General features: G+C 49.0%; 1 protein-coding gene across 1 annotated transcript; it reads right to left on the reverse strand.

Annotated features, from left to right (window-relative positions):
- Window positions 1–339: 339 nt before the first annotated feature.
- On the reverse strand, window positions 340–20,690 carry CACNG7 (calcium voltage-gated channel auxiliary subunit gamma 7). The gene is made up of 6 exons (XM_037127576.2): window positions 20,632–20,690; window positions 17,702–17,926; window positions 16,961–17,047; window positions 16,413–16,553; window positions 1,014–1,159; window positions 340–665 (listed from the first exon to the last, which is right to left on the reverse strand). Exons 2-6 carry the CDS (start codon window positions 17,895–17,897, stop codon window positions 408–410), a joined length of 828 nt encoding a protein of 275 aa, XP_036983471.1. The 5' UTR covers window positions 17,898–17,926; window positions 20,632–20,690; the 3' UTR covers window positions 340–407.
- Between the last annotated feature and the right edge of the window lie 1,934 nt (window positions 20,691–22,624).

Below are 22,624 nucleotides of genomic sequence, written 5' to 3' on the forward strand. Positions count from 1 at the left end.
TCTCCAGCCCAGCGCCCCTGTGGGGAGGCAGCAGGTTGGGGGGGCTCCGGGGAGGTGGGCGCCTGCACACTGGAACCAGCGAGTGAATTAGCTGGGAGGGCGAGGCCCGGAGGGGCGGGGCCTCGGGAAAGGGCGGGGCCTCGGCAAAAGGGGGCGGGCAGTCGAGGGAGTGGAGCCACCTGGAGGTAAACGGGCCCAATGAAGTGTAAGGGTCTGGAACTGGCAGGGACTAATGAAAACCGAAAGGGTGGGCGTGGCTACTGGGCAGGGGGTGGGGCTAAAGTGTGAGCAGCGCCCTCCTGGTGAAAGCGGAGTCCAGGAGAGACTGGAGGCCCCAGGGGAGCTGAGCCGCAGGGAGACCCCTAGGGAGGAGGAGGAGGAGGAAGGGAGCTCCGAGGGGCACGGCCTCAGCAGGGCGAGGTGGAGATGTGCAGGTGGTCCGGGTACTTGATGGCCGGAGGGTAGTTCTGCGTCATCTGGATGGACACGTCGCTGGAGATGTCGGAGGGGCTGCGCCCGCGACGCCACGTCTCTGGCTGCAGGAACTGGCCCGAGTAGTCGGAGCAGTCGCTGAGACGCGGGCGGTAGAAGGCGGGGTGCGGGCGGTACATCTCCTCCTCCGCGTAGCGCTTGGTGAACAAGTACACGGACATCACGCCAGCCCCCTGTGGCAAGGCAGGGTCAGAGTCCCGGAGACTCGCAACCCGCGGGACCCAAGATTCCAGGTCCCCATCTCCCTTTTCCCCCAGGTCCCATCCCCCTCCACCCTCAGAACCCCAGGATTCCAGGCCCCCATCCCCCCTTTCCCCCAGGACCCCAGAATCCCAAGTCCCCCTCCCCCTTTTCCCCCAGGGCCCCAGAATCCCAGGTCCCCATCCCCCTCATCCCCCAGGGCCTCAGCCACCACTCTCCCAGGGTCTATGCCCCCCACTCCATCTCCTCTCCTCTTCCTCCTGGACCCCGAGACCCCTCCCTCCCCATTCAAAGCTCTCACGTGGGCCCCAAGACATCACCTCTTTGAGCAGGAAGGAGGAAGCAGCGAAGGCAAAAGACCACCCGTATCGATAGTGGAAATACTGCTCAGAGCTGCTGGGCCTGTTCATGACCTCGTCATTGATGCTGGAAATGTAGAGAACCAAGCCCACCACCAAGGAGAGGCCTGGGGGAGCAGGGGGTGCCCTTGGTCCGTTAGCTGTGGACCTCTCTCCCCAGCCCGCACCCTCCCACCACTGTCCTCTCCCTCTCCTCCCGACTGTTGGATGTGAACTAACTTCCAGCATTTTTGTTGTTGTTGTTGCATTTGTTGAGGCTTTCACTGGTTGATTCCTGTACCTGCCCTGACCAGGGAGGGATGGAACCGGCAACCTTGGCGTGTGGGGATAATGCTCTTACCAACTAAGCTACCCAGCCAGGAGCTAACTTCCTTCTTTGGAATCCCCTTGTGTGCTGGGTCTTGGCTGGGTGCAGCAATCCCAGAGATGAATCACCCTCCTTCTCCACCACCCAACTTTGTCCAGGAGCTCCCAAGGTCATTGGGAAAGGCAAATGATGAGAGCTGGCCAACAGGCAGAGTCAGGAAGAAGGACGTTTGTCCAAGTCATACAGGAAGTGGGTAGATAAGAGTACCTGTGATACCCCTCTGGGCAGAGGGGAGGCCAAGGGCAAAGGCTTGGAGGCTGGGCCTGAGCTGATCCATCCACGTGGCTACAACATGGACCGCAGCCACAAGACGTGGGGTCAAACTGGGGGGGGGGGGGGGGGGGGAGGCAGGGACACGACCATGGTAAGCCTCACATGCTGGGCTAAGGAGCTCAGCCTTGATGCCCAGGGCAGTAGGGAACCATGGAAAATCTGGAGCAGAGGAATGACAGGGCCGGAGTGGAGGGTTAGAAGATCATTTGGGGGCTGGCTGGTTTTGAAAAGAGATTGGAGGGGAAACACTGGAGTTGTATATTCTGGGGTGGAGGGGAGGAGGAGGTCTGAGCTGAGGTATGGATAGTAATAGCAGCAACATCAATAGTAATAACAATAAGAGCAACTGCTTATATAGATCTTGCTCCCTGCCCGGCACCATTCTCAGTGTCAAATGCGCTTTAACTCATTCAAACGTTACAGCACTTTCAAGTCGGTACCATTTTTATCTCCATTTACAGATGAGGAGATAGAGGCACTGAAGGAAGGTGGAAAGGAGAGGTCTGGGCTGAGAATTTTTAGGAGGCGAATAACACTTTCCCCAAGATGATCTTTCTTTGTAACAGCAGCTGTGCCAAGGGTCCCTAAATGAAACGACGTAATCCTTATCGGCATCTTCCCCCTGAATCCTACAAATAAATACTTGTGTGTCCATCACCCCCAGAATAAGTAGACATTCCTTCCACTGCCTACAACAGGGCTCTTTCGGGTATGGCCTCCTAGCTAAGAATGGTTTTTACGTAACTAAATTTGTTCTAAAAGACCAAAAGAAGAGTGATATTTTGTGGCATCTAAAAAGTATGTAATTGCATTTAGCAGTTTCTCAGAGTGTTAGAGCTATGCCCTGGCTGGCTAGCTCGGCTGGTTAGAGCATTGTCCTGATACGCCAGGGTTGTGGGTTTGATCTCCTTTCAGGGCACATACAAGAATCAGCCCATGAATGCATAAATCAGTAGAACAACAAATCTGTGTTTTCTCTCTCCCCTTCCCTCTCCTCTCAAAATCAATCAATAAAAATTTTTAAATAAATAAAATAGAATGACCATGTGACTCAGCAATTTCACTCCTATGTGTCTACTCAAGAGAATTGGAAACAGATGCCCACACCAAAACTTGCGCCCGAACATTTGTAGCAGCAGTTTTCGTAATAGCCAACAAAGTAGAAACGACCCAAATGGCCATCAACTGGCATGGCCATGAAGGGAATATTATTCAGCCAGAAAAAGGAAGTACTGGCTTTTGCGACCACATGGATGAACCTAGAAAATATGTTATGTAAAAGAAGCCAGATGCTACGTAAAAGAACCACATATTGCATGGATGCATTTATACGAAATGCCCAAAACAAGCCAAACCATCAAGGCAGAAAGTAGATTAGTGGTTGCCAGGGAATGAGGTGAAGGGGGATTATGACTGGCTGTTAAAGGTGTGGAGTTTCTTTTGGGGGTGATGAAAATGTTGTGGAATTAAGTAATGGGGGTGCACAATCTTGTGACTATACTAAAACCCACAGAATTATATGAGTTTTAGGTTATAAGTCTAGGAATTTCAAATTTTAAGGTCCAGAAGTAAAATTTTATTGGAACACAGCCAATTTATTTACACATTGTCTGTGGCTGTATAGGCAAAGTTCAGTGGCTGTAACAGATACAGTGAGGCCAGTAAAGCTCTATTGGTTGTCTGACTTTCCTACAGAAAAACTTGACCTACCCCTGAACTACAATGCCCATGCAATGCCAGCCAGGCTCATCCCTGGTCCCTCCCTCCTTGCTCCCTCTACTTAGACCACATGAATTTCTCCTTGTTCCTTGAACACATCAAGCTCATTTCTGCCCTGAGGCCTTTGAGCTTGCTCTTCTCTCTTCCTGGAATGCTTTCCCCAGATTTCTCTCTCTCTCTCTCTCTCTCTCTGTCACTTCGCTTAGCCCTCTCCTTCCTTATCACTTCTTTAGAAAGGCCTTCTATGATCTCCCTCTTGAAAAATAAGACAAAAACAAACAAAACAAAGCCATGCTCTCTCATTCAAAGTAAGACAAAAGCAGGTGCAAACTATGAGGGGCTACCATGTCTCATGCATCAGATCATCAAAAGCTAAAAAGCTTCACAACATCCCTGGCCAGCTAGCTCAGTTGGTTAGAGCATTGTCCCGATACACCAAGGTTGTGAGTTCAATTTCCATTCAGAGCACATACAAGAATCAACCAATGATTGCATCAGTAAGTGGAAGAACAAATTATTAATCTCTCTCTAAATCAATAAACTTAAAAAGCTGTTATTTTTTTGTGGTGCAGCCAGGGGAATGAAAGTTCTTATATGTTGCTTGTGCAGCCGTACAATAACACAGCCCCCACGGAGGGGAGTTTGGCCATGACTAACAAAACCACACAGGTAGTTATGCTTTAACCTAGCAATCTCACTGGGAGAAGTCTGCCCTGGAGAAATCTGTCCAGTGAAGTTATCTGTTCGATGAAAGCTCACAGGCACAAGTTAATTCACTGCAGCAGTGAGTGTTCATAATTGCAAAATATCAGAAACAACCCAGATGCCCTTGATTCATGAAATAATCTAGAAAACATCACATTGCGGAGTACTGAGCCACTGTGCAGTGAGAATAAGGTCAAGCTCAGTGCACTGATGTGGATGGAGTTCAGTGATGGTTCAGACTATCTCACCACATTAAAAAAAAAAAAAGCACAACTCTGTCTGCCGTGGCTCAGTGGATTGAGTGCTGGCCTGTGAACCAAAGGGTCACAGGTTCCATTCCCAGTCAGGCAACATGCCTGAGTGGTGGGTCAGGTCCCCAGCAGGGGGCGCATGAGAGGCAACCACACATTGGTGTTTCTCTTTCTCCCTTCCCCTCTCTTTAAAAATAAATAAATAAAATCTCTTTAAAAATTCACAAAAGAGTGTACAGGATGCTACTCTGAAGCAAAGAAAGAAGGGTACGTAAGAACACATGTACGCATCTGTTTATTTTTGCAATGAGACAAAGGAAAGAAAACAAATGCAGTTGATAACCTACAGGGGGCAGGTGAGAATAGGAAAGAAGCAAGCAATAGGGAGGAAGTGGCACTCCCCTGAGCTTTGACCTTTGCAACTATGCTAACATTTTGTGTATTCAAAAGATAATTTCAACAAGGATGGGGAAAAACTAAAAGTGAATATGGACCAACATAAATAAAACTGACTTCCCATCAAATGAAGAGTACCACCACAGGAGGGGAAAATTAGTAATCTAGTAACTTATGAATGGAGTACTTTGATTATATATCTCAGGCCAAAGACAAGGAGATCATCAAAGAAATCTTGAACCTTACATAATATGGTTATTGTTGTTGTTAGTGGTCTAGGGGTAACAGTTCTGAAATCATTCTGTGTACATTGTAGGATTGAGCAAATGTATAAGTTTATTAATGTTTTGGGGAGCTAGAGTTCTCTTCTTTCTCTGAAAGAAGGAAGATACAAATCAGAATAGGGTAAAGGGAGGAAGAAACCTCTGGTGTTTAGGTGCAATATAAGCTCCTATTTTACAAATATATATAATTTGCCAGCTTTCTCTCCTGAAAGATTCCAGAAGCAGTGACATCTCAGCAGCAATGAGCACACCTAGCACCCAGATTTTGGTCTCTAATATCACCCCCCACTATATAAGGAGCTTGGGCTCCTGGGAGAAATAGCTAATTTGAGGCCTGGAGAAGACATGTAAAAGTGTATTCATTTGAGCACGGGCCTGCGAACCAGACAATCGCGGTTCGATTCCCAGCCAGGGCACATGCCTGGGTTGCAGACCAGTTCCCTGCAGGCCAGTTCCCAGCAGGGGACGCACGAAAGGCAACCATACATTGATGTTTCTCTCCCTCTCTCCTTCCCTTCCCCTCTAAAGATAAATAAATAAAATTTTTTTTAAAAAGTGTATTCATGCCACAAAGTAAGGAAGTGCTGAAAAAAACAAAATGAAAGGAACATGTCAAACAAGAACATGGAAACTAGCTTGAAAGAAATTCCTTATTGTCCAACTGGGGGTGATTTGAGCATCAAAATGAATACTAAAAGTAATGGCAAATAACACACTGAATTTTTTAAATGTGAATACAGAATGATATACTGTAAAATCAATAACTAATAAAGGAAAAGAGAAAATTCTTATTCACAGAGTTAGAAAACACCATTTTGCAACCTTAGTGGTAATACTGGGATTTGCACAAAAATCATCAGTGGACATTGAATCTCTGGATTGAATTTCCCCATGGAATAGCTACTAATTACAAAGAGATTATAAAGTCGGACAGAGAAAAAACAAACACCATGATTTCACTTACATGTGAAACCAAAATAACACAATAAACAAACAGAATTAGAACAGACTCATAAATACAGAGAACAGACTGATGGTTGCCAAAGGGGAGGGGTGCTGAGGGAATGGGGGAAAGAGGTGAAGGGATTAAGAAACACAAATGGGTAGTTTTAGGACAGTCCTGGGGAGTGTAAAGCCAGCTCATGAATGCAGGTGCTAATATTGTAATAACTGAATGGGGTCAGGTGGGCACCAGACTTATTGGGGGGTGCACTTCATAAGTTATACAAATGTCTAATCACTAGGTCATACATCTGAAACTAATAATATTGCATGTGAACTGTAATTCAAAAATAAAAATTTAAAAAAGAGATTATATGAAGATAAAAAAACTTCCTCTATTGTAAAGGAACCTGGCAGGCACCCACTTAATCAAGGGTTGGAAGCTGACATCACCAGCAATGGGCGGACTGATGCCATGACCTTCCGATGACAGGCTGCCCCCACTTCACTTATGTAGCCTCCCTGCTGAAAATGTGTAACCTGAATCCACTCCTGCGGAAACTGGGGCATTGTACAGCACAACTGGCTGCACTCTTCACAAAGAGTCGACATGAAAGATAAATGTTTTTTAAAGGCACAGGAACTATATAAAAGACGAAGATAGGAAAGAGACGCAACAAGGAAATACAGAGCGTGAGCTCAGACTGGATCCCAACTCAGGGGTAAAGACTATAAAAGACAGGACTGGAGCCCTGGCTGGTGTAGCTCAGGGGATTGAGTGTGGGACTGCAAACCCAAAGGGTCACCAGTTCGGTTCCCAGTCAAGGCATATGCCTGGGTTGAGGGCCTGGTCCCCAGTTGGGGGCATGTGGGAACCAACCACACACTGATGCTTCTCTACCTCTCTTTTTGCTTCCCTTCCCCTCTCTCTAAAAATCAATAAATAAAATCTTTTTAAAAAGACAGCACTGGAATAATTGGTGAAGTAGGAATATGGACCGTGTATCAGCTATAGTGTTGTGTAGCGGTTCAACTTCCTGAAGTCAATGATTGCACTGTGGGTAGGAAAGAAAGCACACTTGTCCATAGGAGATACTTGTCGCAGGACTTATGGGTGAAGGGTTTATGATGTATGGTCAAGTGGTTTTATAAATGATATAAATATATGGTAGATATTAATAGATAAATACACCAGAGATAAAATGGGTGAAGGAAAATAGGTGATAGATAAAGGCAAATATGCCAAAATGTTAAAAATTGGCCTAAATGAGCCCTGGCTGGTATAGCTCAGTGGACTGAGCACAGGCTGTGAACCAAAGGGTCACCAGTTCAATTCCCAGTCAGGGCACATGCCCGAGTTGCAGGCTAGGTCCCCAGTGGGGGGCCACATAAGAGGCAACCACACATTGATGTTTCTCTCCCACTCTTTCTCCTTCCCTTCCCCTCTCTCTAAAAATAAATCAATAAAAACTTTTTTAAAAGTGCAGTTTCTAAAAAAAATTGGTCTAAATAAAATCTGAGTTCATTTGTTATTTTTTTAAATTTTCTGTGAGTTTAAAATTCAAATTATTTCCAAAGTTTAAAATTTTTAAATAAAATAAGTATCCCCAAATTTTCAAAGTACACATTGGCAGTTACAAAATAGTCATGGGGATGTAAAGTACAGTATAAAGAATGTAGTCAGTAATGCTGTAGTAACTATGGATGATGCCCGCTGAGTACTAGAATTATCAGGGGGATCACTTTATAGATTATATCAATGTCTAATCACAGGGTTGAATATCTGAAACGAATATAATATTACACTTGATCTCAGCCAAAAGAGTGAGAAGTAATTAAGCTAATATAATATTGTACATCAACTATAATTTTTAAAATAGGTATTGCCACACAGGATTTTCCCCCAAGGTGCCTAAGGGTTAACTGCAGATTATTATTCATTGTAAAGAGAAAAATGTCCCTTCTCGTTGGAGAGCTCTGATGACCTCATCCTTTACCAAGCATTCAGACTTTGCACTACAACCTTGGCTGGATAGCTCAGTTGGCTTGGGTGTCATCCATCCCAACATGCCAAGGTTGTGGGTTCGATGCTCAGTCATGGCACGTACAAGAATCAACCAATGAATGCATAAATAAATGGAACAACAAATCAATGTCTCTCTCAAGTCAATCAATCAATCAATCAATAAATAAAAAAAATCATAGACTCAAACTTTGAATTACTCATGGTGAAACCACCTGACATGATTTACTACCTGAAATAAAAAATATAGCCCTGGCTGGTGTAGTTCAGTGGACTGAGCGCGGGCCTGCAAACCAAAGGATCGTGGTTCAATTCCCAATCAGGGCACATGCCTGAGTTGCAGGCCAGTTCCCAGCGGGGGACACACGAGAGGCAACCATACATTGATATTTCTCTCCCTCTCTCCTTTCCTTCCCCTCTAAAGATAAATAAATTTAAAGAAATAAATAAAGAACACAGTTCTTCTGAATCTTCTTGCCAGACATGTTTAAGCTGAATTGCATCAATATAAGGTAGTCTAGACATAATTTCCATGTTGGCCAGACATAACCACAGAAAATACAAAGGAAAGAGGAATAAATTAAATGATGCCACAAGGAACTGACCGAACAAATCCAAGATGTGATAAATAGCAAGCCGATAACACCAGAAGCAGTGATCAGTCTTAACATCTCAAGAAAAGGTGCCCAGACATTATGTCTCTGATATAATACAGTCAGATGCAAACAGCACCACCTACCTATAAAGTATTTTTTGCAAAAAAAAAAATCAAACCTGGACCTGATCAATAACAATGTTACAAGGAGATAGAGGGATGGGTGGATATAGTAAACCATGACACAGAAATACGACTGGAAAAATCTAGAGCATGGAGACTCTGCAAGACAAATGCCTAGATTTCTTCAACAAATGAATGGCGAGGAAAAAAACAGGAGAGGGACTGTTACAGACTAAAAGAGGCTTTGGAGATCTATCAGCTGAACGCACAAGTGGAATGTGGATCCTAGTTTACCGCAAAGTAACTGTAAAAAAGGCGTTTATGAGACAAGTGGGGATGTTGAACACTTCCTAGATATTAAATGATATTAAGCAGCTATTCTTAATTGTTTGGGCATGATGATGGTGCTGCGGTTATGTTAAATAACAAGATGCTTATTTCTCAGAGAGAGACAGAAATGTTGGTGGAGGAGATGATTTAATGTGTGAGTTTGGCTTTGAAAAAATGTAGTGTAGTACAGAGGGAAGGTATGGCAGTATGGCTTAAAAAAGGACTCACCATATGTTGATAATTGTTGAAACTCGGTAAAGGATGCATGGCATTTTGTTACACCATTCTTTCTATATTTTTAACATGAAGTACATTTTAAAAGTCACTGTTGTAAATAAAATAGTGGGAGAAGTAGTCTGAACTAACAGAGACATTAACCAAATACTATGTGTGAACGTAGATTAAATCTGGTCCTGGGGCAAAGCTATAAAAGCTATCTTAAAAAAAAAAGATTTTATTTATTTATTTTTAGACAGAGAAGAAGGGAAGGAGAGAGGGAAACATCAATGTGTGGTTGCCTCTCCCACACCCCCTACTGGGGACCTGGCCTGCAACCCAGGCATGTGCCCTGACTGGGAATCAAACCAGTGACCTTTTGCTTCACAGGCCCATGCTCAATCCACTGAGCCACACCAGCCAGGGCAAAAGCCATCTTTTTTAAAAAGAAATTTACTGTATTTGGCCATGTACAATGCACATGTTTTTGCCCAAATTTTTTAGGGAAAAATAAGGATGTGCATTATACATGGGTAGTACTAATTCCATATCTGTAGAAATGGTTTTAATTCTTTTATTTATGGTTATGAGTTACATATGTAACTCTAGAAAGCACGAATGATATCCATATGCAAAATAATACTCTGGAATATAATAACCATTTTTACATATAAATAAAATATTGAATTAAAAATTAAAATGAAAGCCTTTTTCCCTAAAAGTTTGGGCCAGAAACGTGGGTGTGCATTATACACAGCAAAATATAGCATAGATTTTTTTAGAGACAGGAACAGAGACAGAGAAAAACATAGATTTGTTGTTCCATTTATTGGTGCATTCATTGGTTAATTCTTCTATGTGCCCTGACTGAGAATCAAACTCACAATCTTGGCATATCAGGGTGATCCTCTAACCAACCAAGCTACTCAGCCAGGGCTAAAAGGCATTTTTGAAACCACTGTGACAGTTTGAAAATGGAATAAATTATATTATGGAATTATTGTAAAATTTCCGGGTGTGATCATAGTGTCAGAGTTACATAGAAGCATGTCGTTATGTTAAGAGATGCATACTATTATAAAATGTTTAGAGGTAAACTGTCCTGGTGTCTGCAAGTTACTTTCAAATGGTGAGAGGGAGAGAGAGAGAGAGGATACAGCCAAACATTAGCAAAATGCAGAATCCATTTGGATCTCGGTGGAAGATGGTATGACAATGTTCATTCATTGGACTATTATATAGATTTTAAAGTTTCCACTAAAACATTCGGAGTGACTCAGGTGAGATAAGATAAGAACTCTCCCCCATCACTCACCTTCCCTTTAACCTACTTCATTTTTCTTCATAGCACTTATTACCACCTGACATGACATTTTTCACTTATTTGTATTTTTTATCACACATCTCTCCCACCCCCACTAGGATGCTTGGAACTAGTCTCCCTTGTCCCCAACATCTAGCAAAGACCCAGCGCAAATAAAGACTAGTCAAATGGATGAATATACTTGCTCACAACGAATTTCCTCAAGAGCTCACAGTTGCTTCCTTTTTTGATTCCATTCTAACACCCACCATTTCTCAACCTCCTCTAAGAATTAACCTTTTCTTGCTCTGAACTTCCACAGCACTTTGAAATTCTAGTATCCTATCATTTTAATGTTCAAAAAAGAGGGGGCCCATGATGTGTTACATGAAGGGAAAGGCATCTGAGGTTAAGTCTTGACAGGTGAGCAGGTTTCTGGGAAAGGAATACCAAAGGCAGCCCTGAACCTCACTCACGTGGGCACCCTAGTCAGGCACAGGGATAACCTTCATTCTGCTCTCTCTCTTCTATTGAGGATTCCCAGTCACCAGGTCATGTCCATTTTACTTCCTGAATCTCTCGTAAATCTACACCCCTTTTGTTAACCCAAGTCCTCTGATCCAGCTAAGGTTACTTTTATGCCTGTACCACCGCCCCCAAATCCCCATCCCCTTGTTTTAGAAACAGATTTTTTCTAAAACTCATAGTGGATTCTTTTCTTTTCTTGTTGACACTCTTTCCCTGGCTCCCTACTATAACAGGAAAGGGCATTCACTTTACCACCTGATCTTCTCTTTATGACCTGATCCCTGCTAACCACACCTGCCTCACTTTAAGTACCATGTTTCGTATAATAGTTCTAAATAAAATAATATTCTTCATCAGGAGAGTCAGGAGCAGGGGTTGATGAGAAAAAAACACCCACAAACATTTACAAATACAAACGTTTTGGTTGTGGTTTTGCTTTTGATCCTTGAAAATTAAATAAAAATAATGTCAGAAGGTAAATTATTTTTGTCCTTCTTTCTCCTTTCTGGCCATTTCACAATGGCTCTTGTTCTCTAAAAATAACCTTTTCTCCTTTCCTCTTTCTCCCCTTCCCTTTTTTTCTGTAACCCAACCCTCTCCCTACCCTCTCCACTGTATCTGTTCCAGAATTCTTAGAGCTAAGTAGGCAAGAGTCATCCACATTCCAAGAGGAATGGACACACCTCGGCTTTAGAACAATAGCGATTCAGGACCATGGAGAGCGGCACCCGCGTCGACCTGAGTCTTAACTGCTTTTGGGCTCTTACCACACGCTGTTAATTCAATCTCCTTGCAAAGCACTTTCTTCCCTAGAAAAAAGTACCCCTCGCTCTTTCAGTATCATGAACTTGGACGTCACCTCCTGTTGAAATCCCGGTCACTCCCACCCTCCCCACCACTCTACTGTGTCAGGTGAATACACCCCCCCTTTCCCAGCATGCCCTGAGTTGTTCTTATCCTTCACCCAGTCTACAAATATCTCAGTGTGTACTTTGTACCAGCAACTCATCCAGGCCTGGCAGATATCTGTAGAGTTCCTTGACATTCGGAGATTACATTCCAGTGGAAGGGGAAAGAAACCAAGATGACTGACAACAGCAATAGTACTGAGAAACGATCATCAAACAAGGAATAGGACAGCAGAGGGAGCAAGACACTACATACTGTTGTCAGAAAAATGTAACTCTCAAGAGGGAACATCCCTGCCCTGTGAGAAATGGGGAGAAGAAACTTCTGCGTAGGGAGGCCCAGTGAGTGTAAAAGTCCTCAAGCCGGGCTGAGATTTGCATTTTCGAGGAGTAGCAGGAAGCCAGTGTGTCTGAAGTGATAAGCAAAGGAGAGTGTCAGTGGGTTAGGAAATGAGGTCACAGATCTGAGCAGTCGCCGAACCATGAAGGGCCAGCAGGAGGAGTTTGGATGTACTCTAAGTGCAAGGGGAATTCAGCAAAGCGCTCGAGACTTTAAGTGATGTGCGACATTGAAGCTTGGATGAATGTGCAATTGGGGGCTGTTTTGGGAGGAACTCCATGTGGGCTCTCACTTAGGATTCAGCCGTGCTGTCTCCAGTGCCCAGCACAGGGCCTGGTATGTAGGCTGTCTCTGTAAATGTTTGATGAGTGAATAAACAGGCACATGCATAGAACATGATTTTTGAGGACCAGGGGTTAATATGGGCCATGCCCAGAAAGCATGCCTTTTATGACCTGAAAAAGGAAAATCAATGCCACAGCAGCCTCCTCACCCCTTCTCTTGCCAAACCCGGTCAGCCAACTAATTCTATATTGATTTTTCTGTCAATATTCTTCCCCTTCAAAGTCATGCAGTCTTCTTTATCCTCCTAGCCCTGGGTCAGCCCAAACCTTGTTGCTCAGTCCGCTGCACAAGCCTCCTCCTTGGTTTGCTCATCTTCCTCTAGTCCATCCCCAACACGGTTCCCTGAGGGATATTTAATGCCCACTGTGACCCTATTCCTCTCCTGCCCCAGCGCTTCCACTGCTTTTCCCAGGATTGAACACCAAGTCTCCCACTTTCTAGACCTCAGGCAACTCCTGTCTGTCTGTCTATTTCTCTCCCACTCTGCAGACCTCAGGCAACTTCTCTCTCTCTCTCTCTCTCTCTCTCTCTCTCTCTCTCTCTGTGTGTTCTCATGGGGAACACGAGGTGGTTGGACCAAATCATTTTGCTCCAAGATCTAAGATATTGGTACTATTTCCATCCTTTTCCCCTCCTTTTTAAATCACCTTCATTTTTATGATTGTTATGGGGCAGTAATAGCACCACAGTGAAAAGCCTGGGTTGGAATCCACCTTCCACGATGGAGCAGCTTAACTCTGACTGCTCCTGTTTCCTCAACTGGAAAACGAGAATAGTAACGATGTCTGCCTTGCCAGGTGAAGAAAAAGCACATAGAACTTCTCCCAAACCATGGCACTTGGTAAAGCGTTTATGATTAAGGTGGTGGTTGTTACTACTACTATTCGAGTATCTAAAACCACCATGTGTTGAGCAGTTATTGTTATAGACCAGCCACCGGGTTGGCTCTTCACACTCATGACCTAGACCAGGGGTCAGCTAACTATGCTTTGTCGCACCATGCGGTTTTGTGTGGTTTGTGAGCTAAGTGTGGTGTTTACATTTGTAAATAGTATGGAAAAAGAAGAATAAAAATATATTTTATAACCCGTGAAAATTGCATTGAATTTGCATTTCAGGGTCCATAAATAGTATTTTTGGAACACAGCGGCCATGCCTGCTACTCTACCTCTGGTTGCTTCGGCACTATAACCCGGCAGCTCACAGAACCTGAAATATTTGCTATGTAAAATTTGCTGATCCCTACTAGATATCTGTTTTCTCAGCAACTCATCAAAGGGAAGCTGTAGCACACACAGTAAGTGTTGGGATTTGAACCCCATTCTTTCCAGGTTCCCAACAGCATATGCCTTCAGGCACCATGACCACAATCTTGAAAGTACATGTTGGAGCCCTGACTGGTGTGGCTCAGTGGGTTGGGTATCATCCTGAGAACCAAAAGGTCACCTGTTCAATTCCCAGTCAGGACACATGCCTGGGTTGTAGACCAGGCACCCTGACTGAGGGCATGTGAATATTTCTCTCCCTCTCTTTCTCCCTCCCTTCCACACTCTCTAAAAATAAATAAAATCTTTTTTTAACAAAGTACATGATGGCCCTGGCTGGTGTGGCTCAGTGGCTTGAGCACCAGCCTGCAAACCAAAAGGTTGCCAGTTTAATTCCCAGCCAGGGCACATGCCCAGGTTACAGGCCAAGTCTCCAGCATGGGAAGTACTACAGACAACCACACACTGATGTCTCTCTCCCTCTCATTCTCCCTGCCTTCCCCTCTGTCTAAAAATAAAAATAAATAAAATATTTTTAAACAAATGCATGATGGATACCTTGGGGTGGGTATACAGGTTATAATCTATGACATAAACTTGAGGAAGGGGTTCAGTCCCCTTCAAATTGTTACATCAGAGGCCTGACTTCCAGTCCCAACAACACCGCTGATCCCCCAGGTTCTGGTGCACTGTTACGAGCATGGTTTTTGTGATGAGAAAACCCTCAGTTCTAACCCCAGCCCTGCCATTGACTAGCTAGGTCACCTCTCCTTGTGTCCACTGCTGTGAGCCGCAATCAATGGGATTTTCTTTCAAATGTTTTGGGTGAATTAAATAAAGTCTCCATGCCCTACTTTCTCTCTCTCTAGGCCACTATGTTTTTTTCATCTGGAAAAAAAAAAAAAAAAGGATGAGACCTTTTGCTCTGACACTCCAGGATGGTGCGATCCTACATGTCTTATTTTAGCTCAGTGTCTGGCTGTACACGCCGTGATTCGAGTTCACACAGAGGTTGCACCCTGGTTTCCCTGGATAAAGTCTTGTCAGTTTTGGTTAGAGGCACAAGGGAGGTTTAGCCCAGAGAAAGCTGGGTGAGGAGCAGGAAAGGGGCTGTGGAAAGGGATATTCAAAAATTCTCCTTTAATTATTTGCAGAGTCATCTCTAAAGGGGGAGCTCAGTGGAGGTCCCAGGGGACAGAATATTAAACTGGTAAAAACAGACCTCTATCCTTGATCTTAGCCAAAAGGCCGAGAAGCGATACTCAGGGGACAGAATGGAAATGAGATGTACAACAGGGGTTGTTCATAAAATATCAACCAGAGTAGAAGGACCCGAATGGAGTTAAATTAAGTTGTGTTGAATTCATCTGAATTGAACTGAAGAACTGAGTCAGAATAGATTGGGGTCAGTTGGAGCAGATGGACGGAGTTAAACGTGTCAGAGCTGAGTCGATCTGGGCTGACCTTACCTGAGTGGGACTGAAGTAGAACAAACCGAGCTGTAGTTTGGATGAGGGGAACACTGAAAATTATTCTGTTCTAGAACTCAGGACACTGGAGTCCGGGTACCAGCTTATGCTGGTATCTTAGGCAAATCTCTGCACAAGTCTGGTCTTCAGTATCCCCATTTTATTAAGCGAGTGCTAATAATAACCCCCAAGCAGAGATGTTATGAGAAGGATTTGAGATCACTCATAGCTCAAAAAAATAAAATGGCCCAGGCTGGGTGGCTCAATGGGGGGGGGGGAGTTGGAGTGTTGTCCCAATATGTCCAGGCTGTAGGTTTGATCCCCAGTCAGGGCACATTCGAGAATTAACTAATGAGCTTATAAATAAATGGAATAACAAGTCAATGTTTCCCTCTCTCTCCAATCAATAAATAAAATTTTTAAAAAAGAACTATAAACACATAGTAAACTCTGGCTAATGGCATGCATAGTGAAGTATTTAAGGTAAAGTGTAATGATGCCTCAACTCACTTTGAAACGCATAAAAAGTAGTGAGATAAATAACAATAAGATAGGTAGAAAGATAGCTACATGAACAGATACAGGACAAAGCAAGTCTAGTTATATGGAAATGGTTGCTCTAAGTGGTAGCTCCATGGGCGTTCACTCCAAAATCTTTCACCTTTTCTCTTTGAAAAATTTTCAGACACAATGCTGCACAGGAAGCAAGGAGCCTTGTAACCGGCTATCACCTCACGGGGTTGTGAGGATCAGCACAGAAGCCTGGCACCTAACTAGCACCCAATGAGCAATTCACCATGATTCGGTCCCATGCGCAAGGGGCGCTGCCATCTCCCTCTCGCACAGCAGAAAAGTGGGGCTCAGAGAGGTTCTGCAACCCCTTCAGGATTACACAGCAAGGAAGAGGGACCTCAGGCTTCTGTTATCTAAAAGACCCCCCCCCCCCCCCCAGCCCGTAAGTTCTTTCCTTGGGCTCACCCGATAGGATGAAGAAGATGCCAGAAACAAAAGCCAGAATGGTCCTCTGTGGGCGGATGTGGCCGATGTTGCTGATGACGAAGGCGGTGAACACGAGGAAGAGACTGACCATGGGGAAGGGGGTGGCTGTGCGCACTGTCTCTGGGGGAGCGGTAAGGGGAGAGAAGGGGTGAGGGGGACAATCTGCAGGGACACCTCCCCATTCCCCTGACCTCTCCATGTCCACCATCTCCCTGACCCTTGACTTTTTGGGTAGTTTCTCCCTTCTGCAGACTCTTCTCCTGTCTGGTGATTCCACTGAGGACGCCATCCCTTTACTCAGACCACACCTCCTTTGGCCTGACCCCACCCCTTTCCTGTTGGCTCCACCCACTGACTAGGCCCCGCCCCCTTCGACCTACCTCCTCTCCCTTACCCAACCACTCTGCCTTCTTTCTAGTCTCCACTCCTTCCATTCCACCCTACCCCTTTCCTGGTCCTGCCCTTTCTCCCAGGACCTGCCCTGTGATCCTGCCGCCTTGTTGCCTAGGCCCCCTGCTTCCCCTCACTCAGAATATTCTCCGTGTTCTCCGTCACCAAGTTGATCTCCGGTTCAAGAAAGTATTCCGAGGCCACGCAGCGACCCTTCTCCCGACCTGGGGGCGGATAGTAAGAAAGCAGCGCTGCATGAGATGATCCTAAGCTCTGGAGAGGCAGTCAGGAGCACGGGGCACAGTGGGGAGACCCCAGGATGGTGATGGCTTAGTCCAAGGGTTGCAGAAGCGGGTGGGCAGGAGCTCTGGGAGTTGCTGTTGCCAGCTTCCCTAGAGACCAGACCCATAGGTGGAGGGCAGGGCTGGAACCCTTGGTCCCAAGTGAGGAGGGGCTGTGAGCCAGGACTTCTGGGTCCCTAAAGAGAATAAGGTGGTGGGTGGCAGGGTCCTTGAAGGAGGGGGAGGTCTCTGTGATCACTGGGAAACATGGATTTCTCTACCCCGTCCATTCGGCAATGAAGCTGTCCATTCAGCAGTGAAGCTGTCCAGGGGACACGTTATGAACTTAGATTGCCACTGCTGAGGGGGAGGGGGACTCTGCGGTTCCCGGGAGACCGTATGAGCACTGGGACTCCTAGATCCAGGGAACAGAGGGTTAGAAATTGGGTCTCCGTGTAGGAACTCGACTCTCCAGGACAGAAAGAGGATCAGTCTCTGCACTTCTGGAGCCCGAGAGGTGGAACGAAGGATCAGGACTCTCGGATCCCACCCAGGCAAGGCAGGGACAGTTGAGTGGAGGGCGGCTGGGGTCTGTACCTGCGAAGAAACACACGCGCCAGAGGCCGGCGTGCAGCGCCATCTTGACCTCCGTGGTCTGGTTCTGCGGCAGCACCGTGCCCTCCTCCATGTACAGCCAGTAGTCAGTGCTGACCGCGATGCCCACGAGCAGGAGGCCACACGCACCAAACACGCTGCTCAGCAGGGTCAGGGCGCGGCTGCTGCAGTGACTCATCCTCAGCGGCGGGGGGCGCCCTGCGGGGCCTGAGGGGACCCGGAACTGCCTTGGGGAGGCCTGATAGGACCAACTTGAGTCCTCACCCCCATGCAGCCACCCGAGGCCCTGGACTGGGACTAAGACGCCAATCCCCAGACCTCTCAAATCTGGCGTCTGTGTCCTGACCCACGATTCCCTCCCTGGATTTGAACCAGTGACACCAATTGTTGACCTTCAACCCTAGAACTGGCCTTCCCAGACCTGACACTTGTGCTCTGGCTCTGGATCCTAATCAGAGACCCCCACACCCGACACCCCCGCCACACCCCAGGATAAGATTTCCAGCTGTAATCTTCAGCCCACATCCAGGGACTGAACCTTAGCTCCACCCATGTGTCTGGACCTGGGTGCCCAATGTCACGACTTCAACTAGAAATTCAGTTTCTAGAGTCTCGACCCCAGAACCAAGCCCTCCAGCCTGAACCGCATGCCCTGACTGACCCCGAGACCTTGACCACAGGCACTAGAGACCACCAGAATCCCTAACCATGAGCCTGGGCCGGTGACTCAGAAGCTATTATGGTGATCAGGCACTCCAAAGCCAGGACCAGGCACATAGCCCCAACCTTGACCCTGTGCCTTGAGGCAAGCCACGAACTTTGAATACGAGACTCCAGCAAGGACCTGTGACCTCAACTCTCAGCCATGACCTAGGTCTCTAGACCCTGAGGGTTAAAACTTTAACACTGGATGCTGAGCAATGTAACCTGTGTAAAAGCCCTAACCCTGGCCACCTAATCCTGACTCTATCTATTGATCCCTTCTCTTTGGACTCTGTCCCTGAATAGAAACCAGAAGTCCCCCAAGTGAGTCACCAACGAAGGACCCTAACTCCATACCCTAGCCTCGGTCCCTTGACCTCAGGCTTACCTCAGACCTTGAGCAGAGGTCCTCACTCAAGTTTAATCTCTTAAACTCTTATCCTTAACACCCAATTCTAACACCGAGAACTGGACCCATGACCTTCTGACTCTGATCCTAGGTCTTGACTTCAATTTGGTACCCTAATCTGAGATTCCAGAACCTCAATTCCCCCCAACACCAAGCCCAGGTGGGTCCCTGAACCCTGGGTGCTGGAACTCCATCCCAGGCTGCTGGGTCCCCCAAACACTGGGCCCAGACACCTGGAGCCAGGATTTGGAATGAAGACTTTCAAATATCAAACCAGTGATCTGGGAACCCGCACCCCACCCCCAGCTCGGCACTCTAGCCAGAGTGCTCCAGTCAAACAAGTGACCCTCCTTCGCACTAGGGACCAGTCCTCTGAACTCTAAAACCCCAACCAGGACCCCGTCTCCCCAGTCTTCCATCTCATGACCCGGAAATTCCCTATCAGAGGTCCTGCACCCCCACTTCCCACGTTAGGACTCTGATCCCCAGAACTCTGGATGCTTAAACAAGAGATCTCCTCTTCCCAGCTGCCCCCTCCCACCTCCACTCAGGAACCTGGAGACTCCAACTGGAGATGCTCCTCATCCCTTATCCAGCACCCTCACCCCCTACCATGAGCTTTTCCCTAAACTAAGCAATCCCGTGAATTGGGGGACTCCATACGGGATCCCGGACCCATCCCAACCAGAGGCCTTTACGCCTCTGAGTACCAGAGTCCCCATCATCTTTTTAACTAGGATAGTTAAGATCCCTAAACCCTGCCCAACAAATGCAGCCGAGATTTGAGACACCACTTTAAAAAACAAAAAGCCAATGCTGGTAGCCTTGAAACTCTGCCCCCACCCCAGTAAGGAGTCAGAGACGACTTTGGCCACTACCCTCCCTTCCGCACCCAGTGCCCTTCCTCCCCACCCGCTGCCTCCTGGAGGGCTCGGGGATCCGAGCGAGGCAGAGCGCCGACCAGCTTTTCCTCCCATCCCCCGTCCCGTGGCTCCCGGGCTCGACCGCCAGCTGCCTGCTCCTGTTCTAACCCGCTCCGCTCAGAAACAAGCCGCGGGAACCCAGTTACCCTGATTGCCTTCGCCCAGGTAGCTGACCTCAGCTCCCGCCCTTGGCGCCTCCGACTCCAGCGGGGACCCCGCTCTCGGTCACCCACCGGCTCGCTTTCTCCTTGGAGATTGGAGACCCCCCCCTCCTGCGTGGCTACCATTCCTCCTCACTCTCCATAGCCCGCCCAGCCCCTCCACAGTCCCCCCCAGCTTCCAGCCTCTCCCCTTTGGGACCTTCTCCCCAGGCCTGAAGCCTCCTTCTCATCCTCCACCCCACCCCCCTCAGAGTTTCCTGGATTAGAGCATTCGGGTCCCCGGGGTCCCCCTTCTGCAAACCCAGGTCCAAACTCCGTCGCCCTTCGCCCTCACGGGGGACAGACCCCCCGCTTCCCCGGCGCCCCTTCTCAGACTCACATCCTGCTCTGAGCCCGCGAGGTGCTCCCCCTGCGCCGGGACCGCCTCCCTCGAGGACCTGGTCTGCACCCTCCCCAGGGCGCCAGGTCTCCGCGGCGCGGACACGGCGAGTGTAGTAGTTGCCCCGCTCCGGACCCTCGGACCCCGTCGTCCCTAGGCCCGAATGTCCCTCCATGCCCCATAGCCTCCCGAAGTGGGGCGTCCTGGCCGCTGGAATTGCCACCGCCCCCCCCCCGAGCCACACAGGCTCCTTTCAGCCCCAGCCCCTGTCCCCCCGCCGCCTCACGGGGAACCCCCGCCCCCCACCCCTCCTCCCAGGACCCTCCCCTCCCGCTCACCTCGCTCAGGGCTGGGCGCACGCTCCGGGCCGCGGGCCCCGCAGCCGCATGACCGGCCCCGCGGCTTCCCCCGGCCGCCGCCGCCTCCGCCGCCACCGGGGTCGCCGATGCCCGCGCCCCCCGCCCCCGCCCCGGAGCCCGGCGTCCCGGCCCCCTCCCGGTCTCCCACCCCCCACCCCCCGCGCCCGCGGCCTCACTCGGCGGACAACGCCGGGAGCTGGGACCGGCGGCCGCTCATTGGCTGCCGCGGAGGAGGGGAGGGGCGCGGAGGGGGGAGCGGGGATGCGGGAGGGAGGGCGGCGGGCCTGGGGAGTGGGGGGTGGCAGGGAGGAGAGGGTAGGAGCGGAGCGGAGCGCGGACGGGAGCAGGGGCGCCTGGGGGGCGGGGGGCTGGGAGACAGCAGCGGGCCGGGCGCGCCCAGACCTCGAGGCTGAGCAATCCTGAGACTCGCAGGTCTGGAGACGAGCAAACACAGAGGTGGCCTAAAAGAGACTGGGAGAGAGAGAGAGAGAGAAGGTGGGGCAGAGAGTGGGTCCCAGACCCCGGCTCCCCAGGCTCGGAGAGTCTCGGGCGCTGGAAGTGGAGAGGTCAGGCAGCAGGGACAGAAAAAGGCACGGGGCGCTCGGGGCGCTCAGAGGCCTCGGGCTGAGGGATGCTGAGACCCAGGCGCCTTGCGCCAGGCAGAGAGGCAGAAAGACAGAGGAGAGACAGAAAGACAGAGACCCTGGGCGGAGAGAGATAGCAGGGGCAATCCTTGGGGTCCCCTGCTGAGGGCTGGGGCTCTGGCCGGGCTTGGGGCGGAGCGTGGGGCCTGGACGGCTGGAGGAAGCGAAAGGGGGCGTCCCAGGCCGGGGTCCCCCGAGCAGCAGGCGGGCGCAGAGCGAAGCCGGGTCCTGCAGCCGCCGCGGAGCCGGGAGCCGGGCCAGCACCCCCCCCCCCCCCCCGCCGTGATGTCAGCGGGGCCACTCTTAAAGGGGCCGGCCGCCCGCCGAGGGTCGGAGTGGGGCTGGGAGGGGCGCTGGGAGCAGCGGGCTCGGGGTGGGGGGGTACACAGTGGTGCCAGGGGACACAGAGGAAGCCCCCAGCCTCCATTCCGGAGACAGGACCCCAGAATCTCAAGAGGAACGAAGAGACGCTGGAGCTCCCCGAGGGAGCCTGCGAAGCTTTGGGGCTCAGTCCTTCCAAACACACAGACACAGAGGCACACCATTCGACCGGCCTGCCCCGTCCAGGGACTACATTTCCCATCAGTCCTAGCGGCGAGGGGCAGCACTTGGGGGAAGGGTCCGCCGCCGCGATGTCTGCTGGGATGTGTAGTCCATCTGCACTACCCTCTCCACTCCCCCCACTCGCAATTGGGTCAGGGGATGGAGGCCCGGAGGGCGCGTCTGTCTGCCTGCTACCTCAGTCGCTGGTCCCTAAGCTCGCAAGTTCTGCTCGTTTAGGTGTCTGGGTCGTGGGGTCAGGCCCTCCTCCGATCGAATCCGCAGACGTCTCAGTGGGAGGCTTGCCTTTCATCTCCCCGCCCGGGACTTCCCAGTGTCTGGGTGTAGTGTGTGTCTGTGAGCTTGTGTGAGTCTCCTGGTGAGTATGTGCTCGCTTGTGTCTCTGTGCCCAGGGTCTGTCCCTGATGATGCTTTCAATGGATTTCCACCTCCTTGGGCACGTGGGCCCTTTGGTCCTCTCCGGGGGTCTGTCTCTGAGCCTGTTTTTTGCTCTCATCCTGTGGGCATCTTCTGTCCCTTCGTGACTCTCAGCACTTTCTCTCTCTCTCTCTCTCTCTCTCTCTCTCTCTCTCTGTTTGTTTCTGTGTGCAGTCCTCGTCCCACCTCCGCACACCCTTCATTCTCCAAGCTTAGAAGAAAACATCCAAACACCTCAGCGTCAGCAGACCAAATTTATTCTCCAGCAGCTGTGGCTGGATGGGAGAGGCAGAGAGAAGAGGAGCTGGGGGCGGGGAGGCCCCGGGAGTGGAGAGTGGCAGGCACGGGGT

Source organism: Artibeus jamaicensis, unplaced genomic scaffold, assembly GCF_021234435.1.
Source record: "Artibeus jamaicensis isolate MK-2021 breed Jamaican fruit bat unplaced genomic scaffold, CSHL_Jam_final contig_2566, whole genome shotgun sequence".
NCBI classification, from domain to species: Eukaryota; Metazoa; Chordata; class Mammalia; order Chiroptera; family Phyllostomidae; genus Artibeus; species Artibeus jamaicensis.

What these genes read in the sequence shown, in the direction of transcription:
- CACNG7 (XM_037127576.2), bottom strand. Translation starts at nt 17,897, where the DNA reads ATGAGTCACTGCAGCAGCCGCGCCCTGACCCTGCTGAGCAGCGTGTTT. An exon ending in GAACACGGAGAATATTCTGA is followed by an intron (nt 16,554 to 16,960) that starts GTGAGGGGAAGC and finishes CCGCTCCCCCAG; the next exon opens with AGACAGTGCGCACAGCCACC. An exon ending in CCTCCTTCCTGCTCAAAGAG is followed by an intron (nt 666 to 1,013) that starts GTGATGTCTTGG and finishes GCCTTGCCACAG; the next exon opens with GGGGCTGGCGTGATGTCCGT.